Source organism: Spermophilus citellus (genome assembly GCF_964194105.1).
Source record: "Spermophilus citellus genome assembly, chromosome: 2".
Lineage (NCBI taxonomy): Eukaryota > Metazoa > Chordata > Mammalia > Rodentia > Sciuridae > Spermophilus > Spermophilus citellus.
In genome coordinates this window covers 38,313,161-38,335,817 of record NC_138183.1, presented here as the reverse complement: position 1 = coordinate 38,335,817, position 22,657 = coordinate 38,313,161, and the positions used below count along the sequence as shown (strand labels likewise).

Below are 22,657 nucleotides of genomic sequence, written 5' to 3'. Positions count from 1 at the left end.
CCACCATACCCCCTTCACTATGATGCTCTGCCTCACTACAGGCCCATAGCCAAGGATCCAGCTGACCATGGGCTAAAACCTCTGCAACCATGAATCAAATTAATCTTTTCTCCTTTTGAGTTGTTTTTCTTGGGTGTTTTATCGGTAACAGAAAACTAACACAAACGTTTCACACATACATCTTGGATATAGGTTTTATTCTTTCCTCCATTAAGCATTAAAGGGTTTAACCTTATTCATAAAGTCAAATTTTGTTGTTTTATCTGTTTACTCTGAAAATAAAAGACCTGTCAATTTAAAATTATATGGGATCTTGTTTGCATCTTGATGTTTTATTTTTAATGATTTTGTTACACACTTTCTGCTTTTACAGGCATAAAGCAGCCTAGAAATGCTCTTAGAACCTGTTATCGGGGTTGGAAAGTATTTTCTTCCCACTGGGAAGGACCAGAGGAATTGTGTTTGTGTTGTTGGTGAATGCCAGTTACAGTCTTAGTTTCGATTCCTTTAAAGAAAAACTCCCGAACCATTGCAATGACATATGAACAATTGATATGGTTTAATAGTGATTGTTGTTCTTCTTACAGAGGATAATGTATTGAAGTGGGACTACAGTTTGTTAGGAGATGCTTGTGGTTAGTCTGCTGATTAATGAGTCAGTTTATTTATAGAATAATCCTTCTATTGGTTGGCCTTTGCTCAATAACTCTTAGTATGTCATCTAAAAATTCCAATAAGAACCACATACATACTATTGGTTTTCCTCTGAGTAATAATTCTCAAAAAGGTGAATTTAGTGTGTTTATTCCTGGGTCTTTAAACTAATGTTTCACAACTTTTCCCTAAAACCTCTGATACAACTTCTGAGAGGTGGCATCTCTGAACTATTTAAAATGCTGTTTTCTTCTGTACATCCCCAAGAACCCAGAAGATAATGTGAAGCTCCACTGATTTATAGGTCATGTTACAAAGAAAATAAAAGTAACACTTTCCCCAAAGTAAAAAAGGTTTTATATTTGTTTTTGAAATATGATGTTTTTCCAATCTATTCATTTATCTCCCCTTCCTGAGTTTCTTCTACATACTCTCCAACCTGTCCAGGATTCTGCCAATTTGCCATTTGAGAATCATTGCTCTAGACTTTGTATTCTTGTTGAATTATTATTGTCACTTTCTTTTATTTTTATTTTTATTTTTTTTTGTAATTGTAAATGGACAGAAAGTCTTTATTTTGTTTATTTTTATGTGGTGCTAAGAATTGAACCCAGTGCCTCACACAAATTAAGCAAGCGCTACAGTCCCAGCCTTCTCTATTTTTTAATAATATAAATATATCTCAAGTTATTTGGTAACATCCCAATTAAAATTGTTCCCACCTCCAAATCACCCTAAATAATGCTCTAATAAATAGTCTTTTAAATATGCCTCTCATATAGTGTAGTTTTATTCAGTCAAAGGCATATTAATCATTCTCCATCTCTTCTAGACCTTCAAGCTATGCAGACTCTTAAGCTTGAGGATTCTATTCTTATATCAATGTAGTTTAAAATGAAATTTACCTTGTATCCCATAATATTGTCCTTGTCTTTTCTAGGTAACCATTTTTAAATCAAAAGACAAAAGTATAGCCCATTAATAAAAAATGTAACATGAGGTGCAGTTGGATTGGAGAAATGACTTCTAATGTATTATAGCACAGTAGGATAACTATGGTTAACAATAATTAATTGGATATTTCAATTAATAAATAAAGAGTATTTTGAATGTTCTCAACATAATGAAATATGTCTGATGTGATAGATATGCCAGTCACCCTAATCTGATCATTGCATATTCTATGCATGTATTAAAATGCTATATCATGCCCTATAAACATGTACAATTAAAAACATTAATAAAAAAGAGAAAAGGATAAAGCACATTCAGCTATGTTTTTTTCAAGAGCATATATCAGGCATTTAATAAATGGTTTTTGCATAAATAAAATTTCATTTCTATGTTTTAAAAAAGTAAAATGATCATAAAGCTGTGTTTCCAAATTGCAGGTCCAGGCCCATTAGTAAATCATGAACTCATGAGTCACTAAATATTTAATATTATATAAATGTAATAGAGTCAGCATGAGAGATTGTTTTGTTTGATTTTGGTTTTTGCAGTGCTGGGATTTGAACCCAGGGCCTCATGCATGCCAGGCAGGCATTCCACCTCTGAGCTCCCAACCTCAAAGTTTTTTAATGAGATAGGAGATAAAGAGAATAGAAAATATAAGGGAGCATCACATGTCATACAGATAGGATTGTTTCACAAATCTGTTAGTTCAATTATAGATCTAAAAACATATATTCATAAGTATATGTATATATGTTATAAATATATTTCTTCCTATGCTAAAAGGTGAAAAAGAAAATGGAAAATATACCATGAAAAGTTTCCAAGAAAAAACACTGGCCTTGGAAACAGTAATTGATCATGAGGAAGGTGAAGTATTGTGCTCAGTTTGACATTCTCCCTCCTGGTTAATGCTTTCTCACCTGACCACAGAGACCAGGTGTGCTAATGAGTGAGAAGGGCAGTGTGACTGTAGGCCCAGATGCTTGCTTTGAGAAACTCCTAGTTCAATAGCCTAAGCAAAGCTCTCTCCCCTCTCCCTCTCTCTCTCTCTCTCTCTCTCTCTCTCTCTCTCTCTCTCTCTCTCTCTCATACACACACCCACACACACACACTCCTTCCCTGTTCCCAGCTGGACACTCTAATTAAGTATGGACTTTTAGAAGAATTTGAAAGAAAATATGACCATTCCAGATGTTTATGACAGAAAAGGCTCTCTGTGACTGTCTAATCTAACATTATTAGACAATGAAATTGAAATCCAGAGTGATAAAGCTATGCCTTCTGAGTCACAGAGCATTAGGTGTAAAATTAAGAAAATCAACCCCCAAATTTTAAAAAATTACAGAATAAAGTATAAATTTGCAATGTAGAAAAATCAGCACAAATTAGGGACAGTGAAGAAGCTCAGAGCACTTGCCTAACAGGTGCAAGGTCCTGAGTTTGATCCCCAGTACCATGAAAAATTGAAATATTGAAAGAATAAATAAATGCAAACATACATATATTCTTTTCTTCAAGAATGAGATTACATAAAAGTCTAAGTGACTTTGAGATTTGAGATGACTCTTTAGATGCATCACCAAAATCTTAATCCATGGGGAAATTTTGATAAATTTACCATTAAAATTTAAAAAAAATCCTGCTCTTCTAGAGGTACTGTTTACAATAATGAAAAGACATAGCATACTTAGATAAAAATCTTTGAAAAACACATATCTAATGAAGGTCTGGTATACAAAATAGATAAATAACTTCTTTTTATTGGTTCTTTTAAGTTATACATAGTATTAGGATTCATTTTGACATAATTACAAAGGCATGAATATAATTTGCTCTAATCCAGTCCCTAGTACTTCCCTTTTCCCTCCCAACCTCCTTCCCCTGTTCCTTCTCTCTACTCTACTGATTTTTCTATTTTATTTATTTATTTATTAGTGTCTTCTAATCTCAGCAACTCTGGAAGCTGAGGCAGGAGGATTAAAAGTTTGAGGTCAGTCTCAGCAATGTATTGGGGCCCTAAGCAACTTAGTGAGACCCTGTTTCAAAATAAAAACTAAAAATTAGGGCTAGGGATGTGTGTCAGTGGCCAAATGCCCCTGGGTGCAATCCCCCAGTACTCCCCGCCCCCAATTAGTGTCTTATGGATATACATAATGATGGGATTCACTGTGGTATATTTGTATATGTACATAGAAAGATTAGACCAGATTGATTCCACTGTTCTTCCCTTATCCTGTCCCTCCCTCCACCCCCTCAATAACCTTTCTTCACTGATCTTCTATTTTGATGGAATCCACCTTGTTTTTCTTTTATTTCTTTCCTTATTTTGAACTAGCTTCCACATACCAGAGAAAACATGTGACTTTTTACTTTCTGGATTTGTCTTATTTCACTTAGTATGATGATAGTCTCCATTTCTATCCCACTTACTGGAAAATACCATAATTTCATTCTTTATGACTAATACTCCATTGTGTGTGTGTGTGTGTGTGTGTGTGTGTGTGTCCCACATTTTATTTATCCATTCATTTTGTCAAAGGGCACCTAGGTTGGTTTCATAGCTTCAAACTTGTGAATTGTGCTACTATGAACATTGATGTAGCTACATTTCTATAGTATGCTGATTTTACATCTTTTGGATACATACCAAGGAGTGAAATTTCTGGGTCATATGGTGGTTCCATTACTAGTTTTTTGAGGAATCTCCATACTGCTTTCAAGAGTGGTTGCACAAATTTTCAGTCCTCCCCACATCCTTACCAATACCTGTTATTTATATTTTTGATAATTGGCATTCTGACTGAAGTGAGAGGAAATCTCAATGTAGTTTTGCTTTGTGTTTTCCTGATTGCTAGACATGTTGAACATTTTTTCATGTATTTGTGGATGATCTATCTACTGGTAGATAGGTGTGTTTAAATCACCCAGTGTTATTGTATTGCAATCTATTTGATTCTTAATATTGAGAAGGGTTTGTTATGTATGTAGATGCAGCATTGTTTGAGGCATAAATATTTACAATAATTAATTATATCTTGTTGTTGGATGATTCCCTTAACCAATATGAAGTGACTTTCTATAGGCAAAAAACTCTTAAAACTTAATTTCAAAATGAGCAAGAGATCTGGACATATCATGAAAGAAGATGCCAATGGCAAATAAGCATATGAAAAAAATGCTCAATATTACTGGGGAATGGCAAATTAAAACAACAAAATACTTTCACATAGTTATTAGAATGGTCAAAATCCAAAACACTAATAATACCAAGTACTGACAAGGATGGGGAAGCAAGCAACAGGAACTCTCTTTCATTGCAGGTAGGAAGGCAAAATGGTACAACCACTTTGGCAGTTTCACAGTGTTTTACCAAACTTAACATACTCAGCATATGACCCAGCAATTGCATTTCTTGGTATTTACCCAAATGAACTGAAAACTTATATTCACACAAAAACATGTACACACGTTTATGCCAGCTTTATTCATGATTGCCAAAACTTAGAAATAAATAAGATGGGGCTGGAGATGTGGCTCAAGCGGTAGCGCGCTCGCCTGGCATGCGTGCGGCCCGGGTTCGATCCTCAGCACCACATACCAACAAAGATGTTGTGTCCACCGAGAACTAAGAAATAAATATTAAAAAAATTCTCTCTCTCTCTCTCTCTCTCTCTCTCTCTCTCTCAAAAAAAAAAAAAAAAAAAAAAGAAAGAAATAAGATGTCCTTCAGTGGGCAACTGGATAAACAAACCAGTGTAGTCATACAGTAAAATAGTACCCAGCATTAAAAAGAAAGGAGGGGTTTGGGCAGCTTAATGGTAGAGTGCTTCCCTGAGTTTGACCTCTAGCACGTAAAAAAAAAAGAGGGGGTGGGGGTGTGTGGATATCAAGCTATGAAAAGGCATATGTGAAAAGAGTGAAAAGACATGGAGGAATATTAAATACATATTAGTAAATGAAAGAGCCATTCTGAAAAGGGTATGATTCAACATATGACAAACATTTCAGAAAGATTCCAGAAAGGTTATAAAAAACTATGGAGACCTTAAAAATTTCAGTAGTCAACAAAAACCAAAATCCCAATTCAAAAATGGCAATAGACCTGCATAGGTGTTTTTCCAAAGAAAATATTTTAGTGGCCAATAAGTAGGCACATGGAAAAATGCACAAAATCATTAATCATTAGAAAAATACAAATCAAACTTACAATAAGATGCCACTTCATACTCATCAGAATGGCTAATATATTAAACAACATAAAGTATTAATGAGGATGAGGACAAATTGGAATCCCAGTGGAAATGTGAAGTAACACAGCTGCTGTGGAAAACAGTTTGGCAATTCCTCTAAAAGTTAAAGATAGAATTTCCATAATGATCCAGCAATTTCACTCTTAGGCATATTACATGCCCCCCCCCAAGAAAGAAAGAGATAGAGATGTGAGAGTGGCGGGGGTGGGGAGGAGAAAAGAAGAACGAAGGGGGGGGGAGAGGAAAGAAAGAAAGAGAAGGAACTTAAACACTTGCACAACATTATTCTTAGTACCAACATATTCAAAAGGTAGAAACAACCCAAGTGCCCATCAACAGAGGAATGGATAAACAAAGAATAGTATCATATAATTAAATATTATTTATCTATAAAAGAGAATGAAATTCTGATGTATGCTACAAGAAGGATGAAAACATGCTAAGCAAAATAAGCCAGAGACAAACGGACAAATATTGTATGATTTCACTTATATATGGTACTTAGAATAAGCAAATTCACAGAGGCAGAAAGTAGAATAAAGGGTTACCCATGGTCTGGGGCTGGGGAGGGGGAGAATGATGAAGAAGTTCTGGAAATAACGGTGATGGTCACAACATTGTAAATATACTTAATGCCACTGAATTCTACACTTAAAAATGACTAAAGTGGTACACTTCATGTTATATATACTTTTCCCACAACTTGAGAAAACATATCAAAGATTGATTGCCAGGGACTTGTAGGGATAGAAAAATGAATTGGTGGAACACAGCAGGCTTTTAGGGCAGTGAAATTATGCTGCATGGTACTGTAATGGTGGATACATGTTATCATACCTTGGTCAAAACCCATGGCATGTAAAACACAAAAAGTGAACCCTGATTGGCTGAAGCAACTGAGTGGCAGAAGCTGTTAAAGGAGCCAGAGCTGCCAGTTAAGCCTAATCAAGATGACAGTCTCCTCAAAGCACCAAAACTTCACAGCAGAGTCCAGTGGAGAGCCTGCCTGACATTTGTGAATCCTGGGCCAGAAGCTAGAGGAAAGGGAATTTGACCAGGCCAAAGTGGCCCCTGGCCACTAAAGAATGATGAAGACCTCTCCTGGGAATGACTGAAGGATGCATGTGGCACCACTGCCAGGCAGTCTGGGTACTGCTTTGGGTGCCTTCGAAATTGCTGTGATGCCTTCTTGTGATGCTCTGTGGGGAGCCCTTGGCCCCAAGCCCAGCGCCGAGTCTCCAGAGTCTCCAGAGTTTGCAGCCAAGTGGGGGCTCCTCTCTGTCCTCTACAAAGGAAAAGGTTGCTGTTGTCACACTTGCCTCCGACTAACTCCAGGGTCTTTTAGGAGTTCTCTCCCCTCATCATTTCTACCTTTTTGGATTTCTCACTCTTGCATGCATCTCCCTTTCTTATTCTTTTACCAGTTCCATGGCAACAGTTACCAACTTTCCTGAGTGGATTCCTGGTTCCTTCTCTCACCCCAGTTCACCTCTGGTCTATATTATCCTTTGGCTCCTGTTTTGGCAGAACAGTCACTGTCCTTGTAAAGTTTTTTAGATCAATACAGGTAGTGGCCTTAAAAGGAAAAGTGAATCTTATTTACATGATGGACTTAGTAAATGATAATGTAATATTATGGGTTCAACTGTAATAAATAAACCACACTAATGTAAGATATTAATAATAGGGAAACTGTGTTTGCCTGGGGAAGGAAGAGGTTTTGGGGAACTCTGAGCTTTCTACTCAGTTTTCTGTGAACCTTAAGTTGATCTAAAAAAATAAATTTTAAAAGACCATCATATGAATATGTTTGTAACTTGCTTGTTATTAAAATCTTTCCAAGAATTCAGCCTAGGCTGGGGCTATAACTAGGTGGTAGAGCGCTTGCCTTGTACATATGAGGCACTGGGTTCGATCCTCAACACCACATAAAAATTAATAAAGGTATTGTGTCCATCTGCAACTAAAATAAGGAGAAGAATTCAGCCTGGACAGTCAAGGGCAAAAAGTTAAGTATAGAGTGGCATTGGAAAGGTTAGCTAAAGGATTAAATGCAGCTGTTGAGAGATTCAGAGAAGATAGGAAGTTGTGGTAGGGGATGTTTTATGCCAAGTCCACAGAGGAGGGGGAATAGAATTTGAGTGAATGATAAAAATAAGTGAACCCCATGAATCTGAGGATCTCCAAGAGCCTGAGATTCAGAAACAGGGCAGGAGTTTCTGCTCCTGTTCAGGGAGTTCCAGTCCCCTGCTGGCAAGAGGCTGGTAGGACAGGACCAAACAAAGCATGATTAAATCTCATTTACTCTTGTGCTCAGCACATCCCATGACCTCCCTGCTAGGGTGCGGTAAACAGGTGCAAAAGTTGAGCAATTATGGAGGTCAGCTACCTGAAATTACCATGATAGAAATCTGCTGGGGCAGATAAGCTTGTGGGGCAGGAGCCCTGGGAAGGACCTACTCCACCCTAAGCCAGGATGTGTGCACACTAACCCGGCTTCCCACCTGCCTGATACCACCGTGACCCTTCTGAGTGAATTCCCTTCATTCTGGGCCTCTCTCTACTGTCCCAGCTCTGTGTCTGTATGTGCAACTCCCACCAACCAGGAGGATGTGCCTGTCCCAAGACCTCCTTTGATCTCTGGGGATGCTTCAGGAAAACACTGGAGACTGTTGGCTCAGCAGGCCTGGGCCTTGTGCCTCCCTCCCTGGCAGTCAACTAGGGGCTGGGCCTCCATCCTTTGGGCACAGAATCACTGTTTAGGGGGCAGGGAGGGAGGCACATCCATGCTTTTCCCATCTGGGTTTTCTGCATCCTGCCACAGGGGACAATTGTGCTAAACAGTGGGGCTCTATCAGAGGAAGCAAGACCTGCCACCACTTCCTCCTGGTTTGATGGGGTGCTGAGTGATCCTAGATTTCCTTCAAACCACATCATCAGGGGCATCCCCTGTCCTTCAAACCACATCATAAGGAAAGCCAGTACTTCCTGCCCTTTCTCAAATTCTTGGCTCCTTTATGGTAAGTTGGAAGGAAAATCAGAGATGCCACCTTCTGAGGGGTGTTAGGTGGCTAACACAGGTCCATCCCATCTACTCAGGGCAGCCTTATTATCTTCCTGCTTCCCAGCTTCCTTCCCCACACCCCCCCTGCCCCCGCCCCTCACTGAACATTAGGGTGCCACACTGCCCTGTTTGTCTCCACACCATGCTTTCATTCAGGCTCCACATGTTTTCTCTGGGGTCTCTCTTGCTGCTCCAGTGTTCCAAGAGCACTGCTTCACACACACAATCTGCAACTTCAACCACCTTTAATTGTCTACGTGGGCTTCTACACTGCTAGCTCCTTAGGCTCTAATAGAAACTTCTCACAGTAAATTCTAGAACTACATCCCCAGTCATTTTTGTTTTTATTTTCAGTCAGGGTCTCTTCTATGTGGCCCAGGTTGGCCTCAAACTTGTGATCTTCCTGGCTCTCTACCTCCAGCTTTATAGCTTTGCCTCTCTAGGCACCCTCAACCCTGCAGCCATGGCTCCTTCTCAGTTCCTCACTCATCCCTCTGGGTCTTTTCCCACACTCATCTTGGGAGAAACCCTTCTACCACAAAGTCCTCCCTCATCAATGCCGCCATAATCCCATCAGAAAAATATCTGTGCTTTTAGCCAAGTCCAGCTCCTCCACTGGGGTGCTTGCTTTTACTCCTTCACTTATGAAAAACAACATTGTTCCAGAAGCGTCTCCCCTTGCTTTTTCACATCATTACTTTATCCCTCTAAGCTCAACATCCTGTAGGCTACCTCTCCCATGTTTAAAAACTTCTCTTTCTGGATCCCACTCCCCCTCCAGCTATTGCCTCCTTTCCCTGTTCTTCCACGAAACAAGAGACTTTGAAAGTTGATTACACTTGCTATCACCAATTGCTCTCCTTTCATTCTATATTAAATTCAAGCAAGTCATGTCTGTTCCTACCTGAAGCTATTCTTCTCAAGATCCTGAATGATCTCTATGTTGCCAAAACTAATAGTCAGCTCTAAGTTCTCATCTTACTTGACTGACTGGAACTTATAGTTCCATTGATAATTTTCTTTTCCCTTCCTTCCTCTTTCTTTTTTCTAGTATTGGGGGTTGATCCTGGGAGCATTTTACCACTGAGCTTCACTCCCATTCATTTTTGTTTTTATTTTCAGACAAGGTCTCTTCTGTGTGGCTTAGGTTGGCCTCAAACATGTGATTTCCTGGCTTGGCCTCTCAAGTCACTGGGTTATAGGTGTGTGCCACTGTACCCAGCTTCATTTTCTTCTTGAAATATTTCTCTCTCTTGACTTCCTGCCACCACACTGTTCTGGTTTTCCTCTTACCTCACTGGCTACTACTTCTCAGTGCCCTCTGCTTACTGGTTCCTCCTTTCCTTATCATTTCTCTTAACAATGTAGAATACCAGGGACCCAGCCCTTAGATGTCACCTTCATTTATACTCATTCCCTTGGTGGTCACATCCAGCCTTATGGTTTTATATGTATCTGTCTGTTTATCTCTATGTACCTATAGCTGTCTGTTTCCTGTAGCCTGGACCCTTTCCTGAACTCCAGGCTCATATGTCCAAATTTTCTAATCAACATATACACTTAGATACCCAGTATTCATTTCAAAGTGTACAAAAGTGAACTCCTGATTCCCTGTCTCCACCACCACTCAATAGCATATTGAAACACTTTGATGCATTTCCCACGTCAGTTAATGGCAACGCTAGTCATTCAGGCCAAAAGCACTTGTGCCATCGTTGACTATTTTTTCCACTAACTATCTACATCTAATCTATCAGTAAATCTATTTAAAACTGTACCCCACTCCAGTCTTCCCTACACCTCTTACCCTGGTTCTTTACATATATCTAGTCACCTTCTACTACTATGTATTTAAACTATGCCTCTTTTTTCTCCCTCCCTAGCTTGGAGGAGATTTGTTTTTCCCTCTTTCACTCACTGCTCTATTCCAAGTGCCTGGTATATGTAGGTTCTCAATACTTGTTAAAAGAATGAAAGAATGAAGTGAATGAATGGCATTCACCTTGGCAAGCTCATTCTGATCCCTCGAACATTTTAATGTCCTTTTTTTTAATTACATAAAGGCTTCTCATTGTGTCACCATTTTCTGACACAGTATGCCACTTATTAAACACCACACCTTTGCTCAGCCTACTCCCACCTTCTGCTCATCCTTTAAAACTCTGCCTACATATCACTTCAGAAAACATTCCACAAACAACCTCCACACACACACCCCCCAAAAACCTGGTCTAAGTGCCCCTCTCAAATACTTTTACCAATTTCCTCTAACCAGCTCTTGTCATACTGCTTCTAATGACTTATATAACTTCCCCAGAGTTCATGAGCTTCATGAGAGGAAGGCCTGTGTATTGTTCACAGTTGTCTCCCCAGTGTCTGGCATAGTGCCTGGAACATAGTAAATATTTGAATATGTGAATTGTTGAATCCATGACTCAGTTCAATGACAGTTTCTTATGGTTCTTTTGGGTACCTCCTCATCCTGTACTCTGTATTGTGCAAGGCCTTCATTCCAAGGAGCTGGAAGCAAAGGGTTGGAACTGGCAACAGGGCTACTCAGCCTCCCAGATAATTACCCTTAAAGATCTCAATAAAAACAGGGAAAAGATAGAGGAGATTCTGTCATTTGGTCTTAACATTTGTCATGTTAGTTGTGTGCTTTTGATAAACACAAAAGCACCTTCTCAAGGACACCATGGAATCCATGACAAAATTCATGCCTGACCTATGCTTTAAATGTATCTTAAACAAGGATCTTTGTTCTCTGCTTAAGTACCTTTATCCATAGTCCATGGGTTGAAAGGAATCACATGAAATGCCGACCCATCTGAAATGGATTTGAGCTCCTGTACCACATGGGGAGTATTTTTATTTCCTCTCTCCATCACATACCACATTGAAAATAAAGACACACAAACAAGTGGCTCTTTGCTTACAGGTATAGAGTATATTTGGAGAATGCTATGCCTCACCTGCATGTTAATATAAAGGGTGATTGACAATCTTCTTCAGGGGGATGTAGAAAAAAAAACTCCTTTTTTGTTGGAATGGTTATTTTCCTGGGTAAACTGGTGCCTTCTGCTGAGCTGAGAGTTGTGACTTGCGATAGATTTTCTGGTTGGGTGACCCAAGTCAGTTGACAACAGAATTTGGAGCAGTTTTATGAGTGGCACAGTCCTTAGGGTTGGCTGGACTGAAGGGCGTTTTGCTGGAACTGTTGGTGAAGGCACTGAGGACATCAAGGAAAGACAAGCGCTCCTTCTCAGTAGGGGGAGGCAGGGCCATGGGGTTCTCTGTTTTCTTCTCCAACCTAGCTCCTTCCATGCGGTCTTTGGTGTGGGTTGGACCCTTCTTAACCTCTTTTGTCCTGTATCTGGTCACTTTCTCAGCCTTAGATGGGGAAATGGGTTCCTCGTGCCTGTGAGCTTTCACTTCAGGGTTAATCCAGTGCGAATAGAGCTTCATCGTATTTCCCAAGTCAATTTCTGGAGCTCCTGGAAAGGTAGAGCTCTTGTGAATATGGGTTGCCCCTACCCAACCCTCCAACTCTTCGCCCAGGAATGTGTGCCCCTGAAAACTCTGGCCCTGCCCAGGTTCATCCTATAAGACATGAAACATTTGTCCCCTCAAAGTTTGGATTTGAAAAATATGGTCCATTAAAATATTGGACTTGCAAAATTTAGCCTAGCAAATTATGGCCCAATAAGTTGGCACACTATAAGTTCTGACCCTTTAAGGCCAGGCATTCTCAGGAATCCTCATTTGGGTGAGATCATTCAGCTTAGTCTAATAGCCGTGCAGAACATTTTTATCTGGTCTTTTTGTTTCCAAGGAATCTCTGAGAGTGCTCTGGGAACTCAAGGTGAGAGAGATGCTGGTGGAACAGCTGAGGGTGGAGCTGGTGATTCTAGAGATCCAGATAAATCCTTGCCAATCCCTACTCACTCAAGGCAACCATCTTGGCTAAAGTTTAATTCTATCTGAAAACAATCCTGGAGATACATTTGAGAAGTCAGGGACTCCGGGGTTCTTCTTAGAAGCTCCCTACTGGCCCTTGAACCTCAGCAGAATGGATGCTTGCTCTGATTGGAGAAAGCCCAAATACTACACCTCCCTCTCTCTGATTCTCAGTTGCTTTGAATTTCACTGGGTCCTCTGCTTTCTCTGCTGAGGTAGGACACTCGCAAAGGCCTCGGCTAAGGACTGCAGAGGTTCTCCAGCTATGCACAAAACACCTGGGCTTCTGTCATGTCCACACAGGGCTGTAAGATCTCAGAGGCACAATGGGCTGAACCCTGGGGATGAACCATGGCTGAACCTGATCTGGGATTAGGTTGCATTTGGCTCTGCTGCACTGTATTTCAAGTGCAATTGCAAGTTCTTCTTTTAAGCAGACACATTTTGGATCTGGGGCATGTGAGATGTCTGGTAAGGTAGGGAATTCCTAGAGAAATGTTTTTGTTTGGTTGTTTAGACTCCTCAAGGTCTATGTGGAAATATTCTTTGAAATGACCAAAAATTGTTCCTTGCACTCCTTTGTTTTATGGGACTTCCCCACATGTATCCCTAAGAATTTCTGAAATTAAACTTTTTTTTTGTGGCATGATGGGTGCCTTGAGTAATTGGGGACTGTCAGGGATCCATCTGACATTATAAAGCCACCACCTCTATTCACTTGTACTTTGGCCTGGAGTACCTGTACAAGTCTTATTGGTACCTCGAAAGTGTGGACCAAGACTTCATATGTTGCTGTTCAAACGAGGTTGAGTCAGGATTCTAATGGGCCCAAGCACCAACTCTGCGATTGTAGATTAGCTACTGATTGCTGGGGCCATAGCTCTGGAGAAAGCAGCAAAATAGAGAGCAAGCAGCCCTGGCAGGAAGACAAACTTGTTTCCAGTTAGATTCTCAGTGGCTCCCTGAGACAGGGCCCAGGCAGCTCAAGGTCATCAGTATCTGATGAGAACTGGCCAAGGTCTATCAATATTCAGGGAGTCACTTCCTGACCTGTGTAGGGGCCGACAGCTGCTTCCAAGTTCTAGGGACTTATTTTCCAGAGGACGGGGAACCAACTTTCTGCCAGATCCCCTAGAATGTTGAAGATCCAGTGATTTGAGCAAGGATCCCTAGACCAAGCATCTCTTTCCACATTCGCAATCTATGTGCAACATTTTTTAGCCTAAGCAAGCAACTGTGGGCTGGCACTGCTGCCACAATGGATGACTACAGGTGGCTGCAGGCTGAGGGCATGGCTGTGCTGCTCCAGGGCAGGGGCTGCTAGTCATCAGGGGAAAGGAGAAACTGGATAGATTGATAAATCTTTGGAAGAAGGCTCCAGCGTGGTAAGCCAATCATTTTAACTACTTAACCAAATCAACTATTTTAACTGCTTCTGAAAATGGAATTTCAGCAGCCTGTGGGGATGTTCCAGGACAATGCTGCCACCCTCTGGAGGACTAAAACGGGAGGGTCCTAGTCTGGTGGGACAGGCTGCAACATATCTCAGGGATTATATTGTGTGGTTCTCTGCATCTACAGAGAGCTCTGGACAACAGATGGTAAGTCTTCGATGGTCCTGGAGCTGACTCTATAGCAGGTGCTAAACAAAAACTGGGCTTTTTAATAATCAAGTGGAAAAAGCCAAATTTGGGAATGTGGGGAAGAAGCTGGGACTAACTAAAGTGGAAAAAATTTTAGGCATCACAGAAACAAAAGAGAAATTATTGACAAGAAAAGGTCTAGGGCTCCCCTGTTGTGGAGAGATCTCTAGAGACTAGGAACTCATTGTGCATCCCCCAGGTAATGGAGAGAGGCCATTTAAAAGCTGAAAGGTGGGAGAGGGTAGGGCCAGAGCGAGGGGATGGGGTTTGAGATTTGCTCAGGTGACATTTCTGCTCTGTGGTGGACTGGCTAGCCTCCCATGAGTCCAGAGTCGAGGGGATGAAAGCCTATCTTTTCAACAGACACCTTAGAGGTAGTATTCAGAATGAAAAGGAAAAAAAAGTTACTTGTTTGTTTTCCAGGCCTTGAAAACATTGGGAGACGTATAAGCTGGGAGAAGTACAGGAACTCCCCCACAGGTCATGGGGCCCTCAATGTGGAAATACATGCATTTATATCCTTATTAAAGAGGTACCTAAGGGCCTTTTGAACATAGGAACAGCATGTGAAGGGAATGCAAGGTTGTGGGGTATTGTCTTATATTCAGGAGCTCCTGGTGAAGGGAAAGAAAGGGAATATAGTATTCAAGGTCTGCTAACCTTTGTTCTTGGGGACAAGTGCAGAGTTGTGCTTCCTTCTCTCCTTCTGGTTCACAGGAATCCTAGGCTCCTCAAGGCTTGAAGAAGACAGAGCCCCTGCATCCTGAGGCTTTTTTGGCACTTGAGATTTCTGCTTTTGCTGGAGGTGATCAGGGCAGACATTGTGGACACTGGCTGTATCAGTTGACTGAATAGCTGAATGAATTAAAGGTTTCTGACCCAATTGTGACAGACTGGGGCCAGATGCCTGTGAAAACTGTCTGGAGTCCCGGGAATCCTGCTCATAAGACACACCTGATGTGGACAATGTGTCTAGGCAAGCAGAGCTCTGCAGTGACCCCAATAAAGAAGGGGAGATCTGGTTGTTGTCACACTCCAGCAATTGCTGAATGTCCAGAGCTAGAGAATTGCAGATTTGGCAGCCAGGATCTGCACACAGGAGCCGCCGTATACTTTCCACCTGGGGAAGCCAGCCGTGGCTGGGAAGGGAAACATGGCAACTGTTAAGGATGGAGTGACATCCGCCTCTTTGCAAGAATGGGCTGGGGATTGCTGCATCCACTCCCAGTCCTACAAGTCCTATACTCTCTGGGTGTCTACCCCTCTGCTCTTATTCCTAGGAAATGCCATTTGGCAAGGGATGATGAACTGGGCTAAGGTTCTGGGGCAAGCTCTCAGACAACCTATGGAAGGGCACAACTCTCAGAGAAGATGGGAAGCGGGGATCAGTTCTCTGCTGACCTCAGTGAGAAGCTGAATTGAATCAGACAGATGGAGTAGCTGAGTAGTTAGTTGATGGAACATCACCAGAAACATCATTAGGTAGGACCAATATTAGTTTCGTTTGTGGTTAAAAAAAAAAAAAAAACCTGAAGTCCAGGACTCATTACATCCAAACTGTAGAAAATGAGGTCCTCACTTAGAGAAATATGGAATACCCCTGTGTCCATACCCAGCATTTGTTAGGTATCAGTCCCATTCTCTAGAAATCTTGATAGGATAAGACGATATATTCCTGTTTGAGTGGTCCCAGGAACTCTCCTACCTGAAGACAGACCAGAGGATGTAATGTCAGCAGGGTCCAGGAAGACCCAGGGAATCTTTCCTTGAAAATGTGTAGCTCTAAGAGAATATAACAATGATGCTGTCTTTCAAAACCCATTCTCTTAATGGGATAATTTGTCTCATGGCTGAATGCAACCCCACGTAGTGCCTTTTATGACTTATACACTGATCAAATCCTGAATTGCAAACTACAGTGACCCTAGCAAAGAGTAGAATTGGATGACTCTGTTCCCTTCCCTTCTGAAATGTCTAAAACCCTGTTGGCCCTGACAACTCTAAATAATTAAACCAGCCTCTACCATGTATGTCTCTTCTCAACCATTATTCCTCTCCTCATTCCTGCTCCAACAAAGGCCAAGAGAACATTACAGTCCAGGCTGGGAGTTTGGAGACTGCAAAGAGCAAGAGATCACCTTTTCATGACAGAGAGCAGCTTCCTCAGCTTCTCAGCTTCTTCCTGGGAAGTTTTCTTAGCTGAGGAACCAGGAGATAGTGTTAGGTAGAACAGCAGAGAATTCAGGGACATCCTATAAGGAAGCTAAAGGCTTTTGAATGAGAGGAGACCGAAAACCCCATCATTCAATGCTCTAAGTCAAATCTGTGTGCAGCTTAACCATCTATAACAACATGCTCCCCCTAATCTTGTCTGATCTTTACAACCACATTGAGTGGACAAGATCACTGGTGCTACACCCACTTTATGGAGAACAAGACTGAGAGATGAAATTATTTCCACAGGGTTATAAAACTAGTAAATGACACAGTTAATGACATCTGTCCTACATTTTCATTCTTAGGAAGGTAAAATAGAATTTTGGAAGGTTCCTACGCTCTGATTTCCCACCCATGCAGGTCTTTTGTTAGCAGTTGCCACTAGGGGTATTAAAGGCTGCAGTGGTTAGAACGCATGGCTTCTGGCACCAGGGATCACAAAGGCTCTATGGGGACCTCAGTCACAGTGGAGTGGAAGGGGCTTTACCTTTTGATGTTCTATCTTTAGACTTTTGTTTGACTGCTCCGTGATGCTTAAAGACAAAAACATTAGAATGTGAAGTTGGGTCACCATTTCCTTTTTCATGTCTAAAATGATACAAAACCCATTAGCATTTCTCAATATTTTTCTGTATTCCATTTAGTACTCTTCTGTCATTCTTTTACATACACTATCTTTTTTACCCAAACTTTTCCCTTCTATGCTTATTTCTGACTCACTTTGAAGCTCTTCCAAACTCCATACCTTCCACTCCTATTTCATGGACAAATTTTGTGGGGAGTTCAGGATGAGATAGAAGGAAAAGTGAAGAGATTAAAGGATGGTGGTGAAGGTCCTAAATGGCCCCCAACCAGGATAATGACACAAACTGGGAGCTGTTCTGGGATCCCCCATTAAAAAAATCAAGGGGTAAGGATATAAGAGAAAATGAGGGGATAAAATCTTCTTAATGGAGGCTTATCCATTCGTTTATGATCACAGTATTTCCCTACCTGGCAACAGGTCTCATTAGGTTCCGACTTTAATTTTTGGCGCCTCTTTTTCACTTGCCAAATAATTAATGCAATAATGAAGATGGATCCATAGGTATAGAAGGGATATCCCGCATCCCATACAACAAAGGCAGGGATCAACATGATCTAAACCTCACTAGCCATCCCTCTTCCTAGGTTTCCAGGTCTTAGAACCTAATGCCTCCAGATTCTAGGCATTGTCACCTCTGCCTCACAGATGGATCAAGACCAACAGACTACATCACAAAGCCCTCCTGTTTCACAAAGCAGGTACAGCATCACAGACTTTCATCTTAAAGAAACTCATTGGTGATTCATTGTTCGGATGAGGATGTCTAGTTATCTATATAGGCTGCAGAGCCTAGGATAAAAGATACCAAGTTCGATAGCAGCATACACTCTTCTAGCTCTCTCTATTCCCTGTATCCTGATGCTCAGCTCTCTGTTACTACAATAGTGTGGGAACTATTCACCAGATAACACGTTATGCATACTGTATATACTTTAAGAGAGTGGCTAAGTCAGAGAAATGAACTATATTATTTGTAACTGGGACAATAACTAAAAAATACACACCAAGGTAGGTCCAGCATAATAATTGTTATGTCTTGGAATCATATTTTTTTACCTCATGAGCAATAACAGGTATCAATTATCAAGAAGTTCAAAGCCCAGTGTGGTGGTGTATACCAGTAATCCCAGTGGCTCAGGAGGCTGAGGCAGGAGGATCGCAAGTTCAAAGCCAGCTTGAGAAACTTAGTGAGACCCTAAGCAAGTCAGCAAGACCCTGTCTCAAAATTAAAAAATTAAAAAAAGGACTGGGGGTGTTGCTCTGTGGTTAAGCACCCCAGGGTTCAATCTCCAATAGGAAAAAGTCAGGAAGATCATGTCAGATGTTATCAAAGAAAGCATGAACCTGCCGTCCTTTCAAAATATTTCTGAGAGCTAAAGACACCTCAAAGGCCTGGTGGTCCAGTATGAGGTGAATCGAAAGAGATCGTAAATATCAACTTCCACAAAGGCACATGAATAAGGCTCATTTTGGGAGCTCTGTCCAAAGCTTTATTTTCCAGAATTGCCTCTACAGATCTTATGGTATCTGGCTTATTCATAGAGATAGGTTATTGGCAAGACTTTTGATTAAGTGGTTCTTTGTGGAATCTGCCACCATTGGAATGTTTGGCTGAGTGTTTTATGAAGATCTGAATTTTCATAAAAATTTAGGCATGGGAAAGATTTCCTCCATTCAATTACAAGTACCCCACCATTCCTATATCCACTGATTCACATATGAATGTTAACTTTATGGCTCCTGGCAACATGATTGTATATCTCCAACACCTCAAGATTTCTGAATTTCCTTGAGAAGTTCTTGCCTTGGTAAATTGGTAGTCTGAGGCTCAAAATCTCTGAAAAGGTCACTTGGTCCTTCCTCCAGCATCCAGTCCTCCACCAAACAGACATGGTAAGTACTTGATTTGTGCTCATCCCTGAGATAGACAAAGGTAGAAAGACATTTAAGTTATGTTGCCTGCCTGCCCTCAAGAAACTTAAAAATCTAATTTGAAAGGCAAGATTAATTCACATGAAGCAAAAGCCAATCTTACAGGGGGCTAGGGAGGGGAAAAATACAGAGTTAGTGTTTAATGGTCACAGAGTTTCTGTTAGAGATGATGAGTAAGTTCTGGAAGTGAATAATATGGTGATTATACAACACTGTGAAACTCTTCATGCTGCTGAATTGTACACTTAAAATGATTAAAATGCTAAATTTTGTTCAAGTATGTATTATCCCAACTATGAAACAAACAACTGAAAAACAATCTTAAAATTCATAAAACGAATGACCCAGAAAATCAAAGCCATTCTCAGCAAAAAAAAAAAAAAAAAAAAAAAAAAAAAGATGAAGACATCACAATATCCAACTTCAAATTATACTACAGAGCCATAATAACAGAAACAGCTTGGTATTGGTATAAAAATAGACACATAAGGGCTTGGATTGTAGCTCAGTTGTAGAGCGCTTGCCTAGCATATGTGAAATACTGGGTTCAATCCTCAGCAACACATAAAAATAAATAAATAAAATAATGGTATTATCTCTGTCTAAAACTAAAAAAATAAAAATAAAAATAGACACATAAACCAATGGAATACAATAGAAGACAAACCCCACGTAGTCATAGTCATTCAATTTTTGACAAAGGTACCAGAAACTTACATTGGATAAAACTTACAGTGGATAGCATTTTTAACAAACAGTGCTGGAAAAACTGGGTCTCCAGATGTAAAAGATTGAAACTAGATCCATATCTCTCATCCTGCACAACTCAACCCAAAATGGATCAAAGACTTAGGAATAACAATAGAAACTTTGCTACTGCAGAAGAGAACACAGGGGAAACACTCCACCATAGAGGTTCAGGCAGCAACTTCCTCATAGGACTCTTATAGCTCAGGAAATAAAACCAAGAATCAATACATGAGATGGCATCAAACTAAAAAGCTTCTGTATATGAAGGAAATAATTAAGAGCATGAAAAGACAGCTTACAGAAGGGGAAAAAATCTTTGCCAGCTACTCTTCCCATGGAGGATTAATATCTAAAATACATAAAGACCTCAAAAAAACTCAAGATCAAAAAACAAACCAATAAATGGATAAATGAACTAAACAGGCACTTCTCAAAAGAAATAAAAATGACCAACGATTATATGAAAAAAATGTTCAACATCTCTAGCCATCAGGAAAATGCAATTCAAAACTACACTAAGATTCCTTCTCACTCCAGTCAGAATGGCAGTCATCCATAACAATAAATGTTGGTGAGAGTAAAGTGTGCCTGGGTTCAATTCCCCAGTACTGAAAAAAATGAAACTAAAAAACTAAAATGAAACTACCATATGATCCAGTGATATCAACTCCTCACAATAACCAAGGTATGAATCAGCCTAAGTGTCTGTCAACAGATAATAAAGAAAATGTAGTATATATACACAATGGATTTTTATTCAACCATAAAGAAGGATAAAATTATGCCATTTGCAGGAAAATGGATTGAACTGGAGAGCATTGTTTTAAGAGAAATAAGCCAGACTCAGAAAGATGAGTGCCATGTGTTTTCTCTCATATGTGGAAGATAGAGACTTAAAAAGCAGGGGGAGGTAGAGGGACCTCATGAAAATAGAAGGTAGACCATTAGGGTAGAGGATGGGGACAAGGGGAAAGGAGGACAGGTGAGCAAAGGGAAGTGAACTTGAGGTGAACCTAATGGTGAACTTGAGGAGGTGAACTTGATCAAATTATGTTATATGTATATACAAGTCTGCCACAATGAAACCCATTATTCTGTATAATTAATATGCACCAATAAAAATGTTTAAAAACCCAAACAACCAAAAAAGTCATAGCATGAGAGGGTTTTTGCTAGCTATACGGAAAAATATCCTGAAAATGATTTGACAAAGAAATGGATGAGTGAATGAATATTTTTCCTAAGCTTCCTTTTCTTTGCTTTTTTTCTTTTTTTCTTTTTCTTTTTTTACTAATACCTCACTCTCCTTCCAGCCACTTCTCCTGGAGCGACAGGTACATCAGAACTTTCACACAGCTTATTGCAGATATTGTCACTCTTATGTCCATGAAAACAAAATAGAACTTTACATTAAAGATGATTTTTTAAAAGTCCTATCTGAAGATGAGATGAATTTGAGCCATTTCAACATTTTTTCTGAACTTGCAAATTTCAAAATATAAGAATGAGAAGACTTGTTCAGCCAAAGAGCACTGAACAACAGGATACCAGAAGTCAAGTAAAAAGCAGCTTGTGTCAGCTTTTCAGTAGCAGGTAAACATACCTGCAAAGTAGCTTGTATCTTTTATAGGTTGGCTATCCCTGCCAAAATCCAGAGAACTCCAAAATCCCCCCCCCCCACAAAAATGAGCACCAACAAGATGCCACACATGGAAAATTCTACACCTGATCTCACATAATGTGTCATAGTCAAAACGGAAGCACACTAAAAAAATTGTATAAAATAAACTTTAAGCTTCATGAATAAGATGTATATGAAACATAAATAAATTTCCTGTTTAGATTTGGGTCCCATCCCCAGGATACTTCATTATGTATATACAAATATTTTTAAAATCTAAAATACTTTCCTTCTCAAGCATTTCAAATAAGGGATAATCAATGTGTATTACTTTTTTTTTTAATGTGATCTCACTATGGTGCCCAGGCAGATCTCAAATTCTTGGGCCCAGGAGATCCTTTGGCCCCAACTTCCCAAATACTGGGATAATAAGCAATGTGCCACCATGCTCTGCTCTATTACTTTTATTAATCCCAGGCAATCAGCTCTTGCTTCTAGCAGCTTCTGTGCCCTCTAGGCTATTTGAACAGTTCTGTTTCTCATTGTTGCAAACTCCTCTCCAGCAACTTGCCTAGCCCTTGCTTTCAGAACTGAGGAATTAGAGTCACTTCCTGATTCACAGAGGTGACTGTTCGCAGAGTAGCCTTTAACATGGATTTTGTCAGTACCTGTCCTACTGGCAGACAGAGGTGCCCATGTGGACAAGAAGGCGGGATCAGAGTCTTCCTAAACAAGGGCACTCTCACATGATGCACAGCTAGGCCTGCTATTTTTAATGATGTGGGTATGGATCCTCACATCTGCCCTCCTGCCTCACAGCTTGAACAGCAAACCAGGGAGGGGAAGTACATGAAGAGCCTCTGGGGACTCTGGAGGGCCACTCAGCTGTGAAGGATACTTATTCGTTTGTTTCTAGGAAAATTGCTTAATCCAGATCCTGCTTCCATTATAATACTGTAGTGCCACAGTTATCCTCATCAAATTTCTTCAGGAAACTGTTTATGGCTACCGATTCTTACATGTTAT

The 22,657-nt window shown here is 40.3% G+C and overlaps 1 protein-coding gene across 1 annotated transcript; it reads right to left on the bottom strand.

Moving 5' to 3' along the window:
- Positions 1-12,057: 12,057 nt before the first annotated feature.
- Positions 12,058-17,879, bottom strand: SPATA31F3 (SPATA31 subfamily F member 3; the record flags this gene model as incomplete). The annotated part of the gene is made up of 5 exons (XM_081280191.1): positions 12,058-12,419; positions 15,186-15,664; positions 16,664-16,724; positions 17,230-17,275; positions 17,736-17,879. The coding sequence occupies 5 exons, from the start codon at positions 17,877-17,879 to the stop codon at positions 12,058-12,060; spliced, it is 1,092 nt and encodes a 363-aa protein (XP_081136317.1).
- Positions 17,880-22,657: the final 4,778 nt, after the last annotated feature.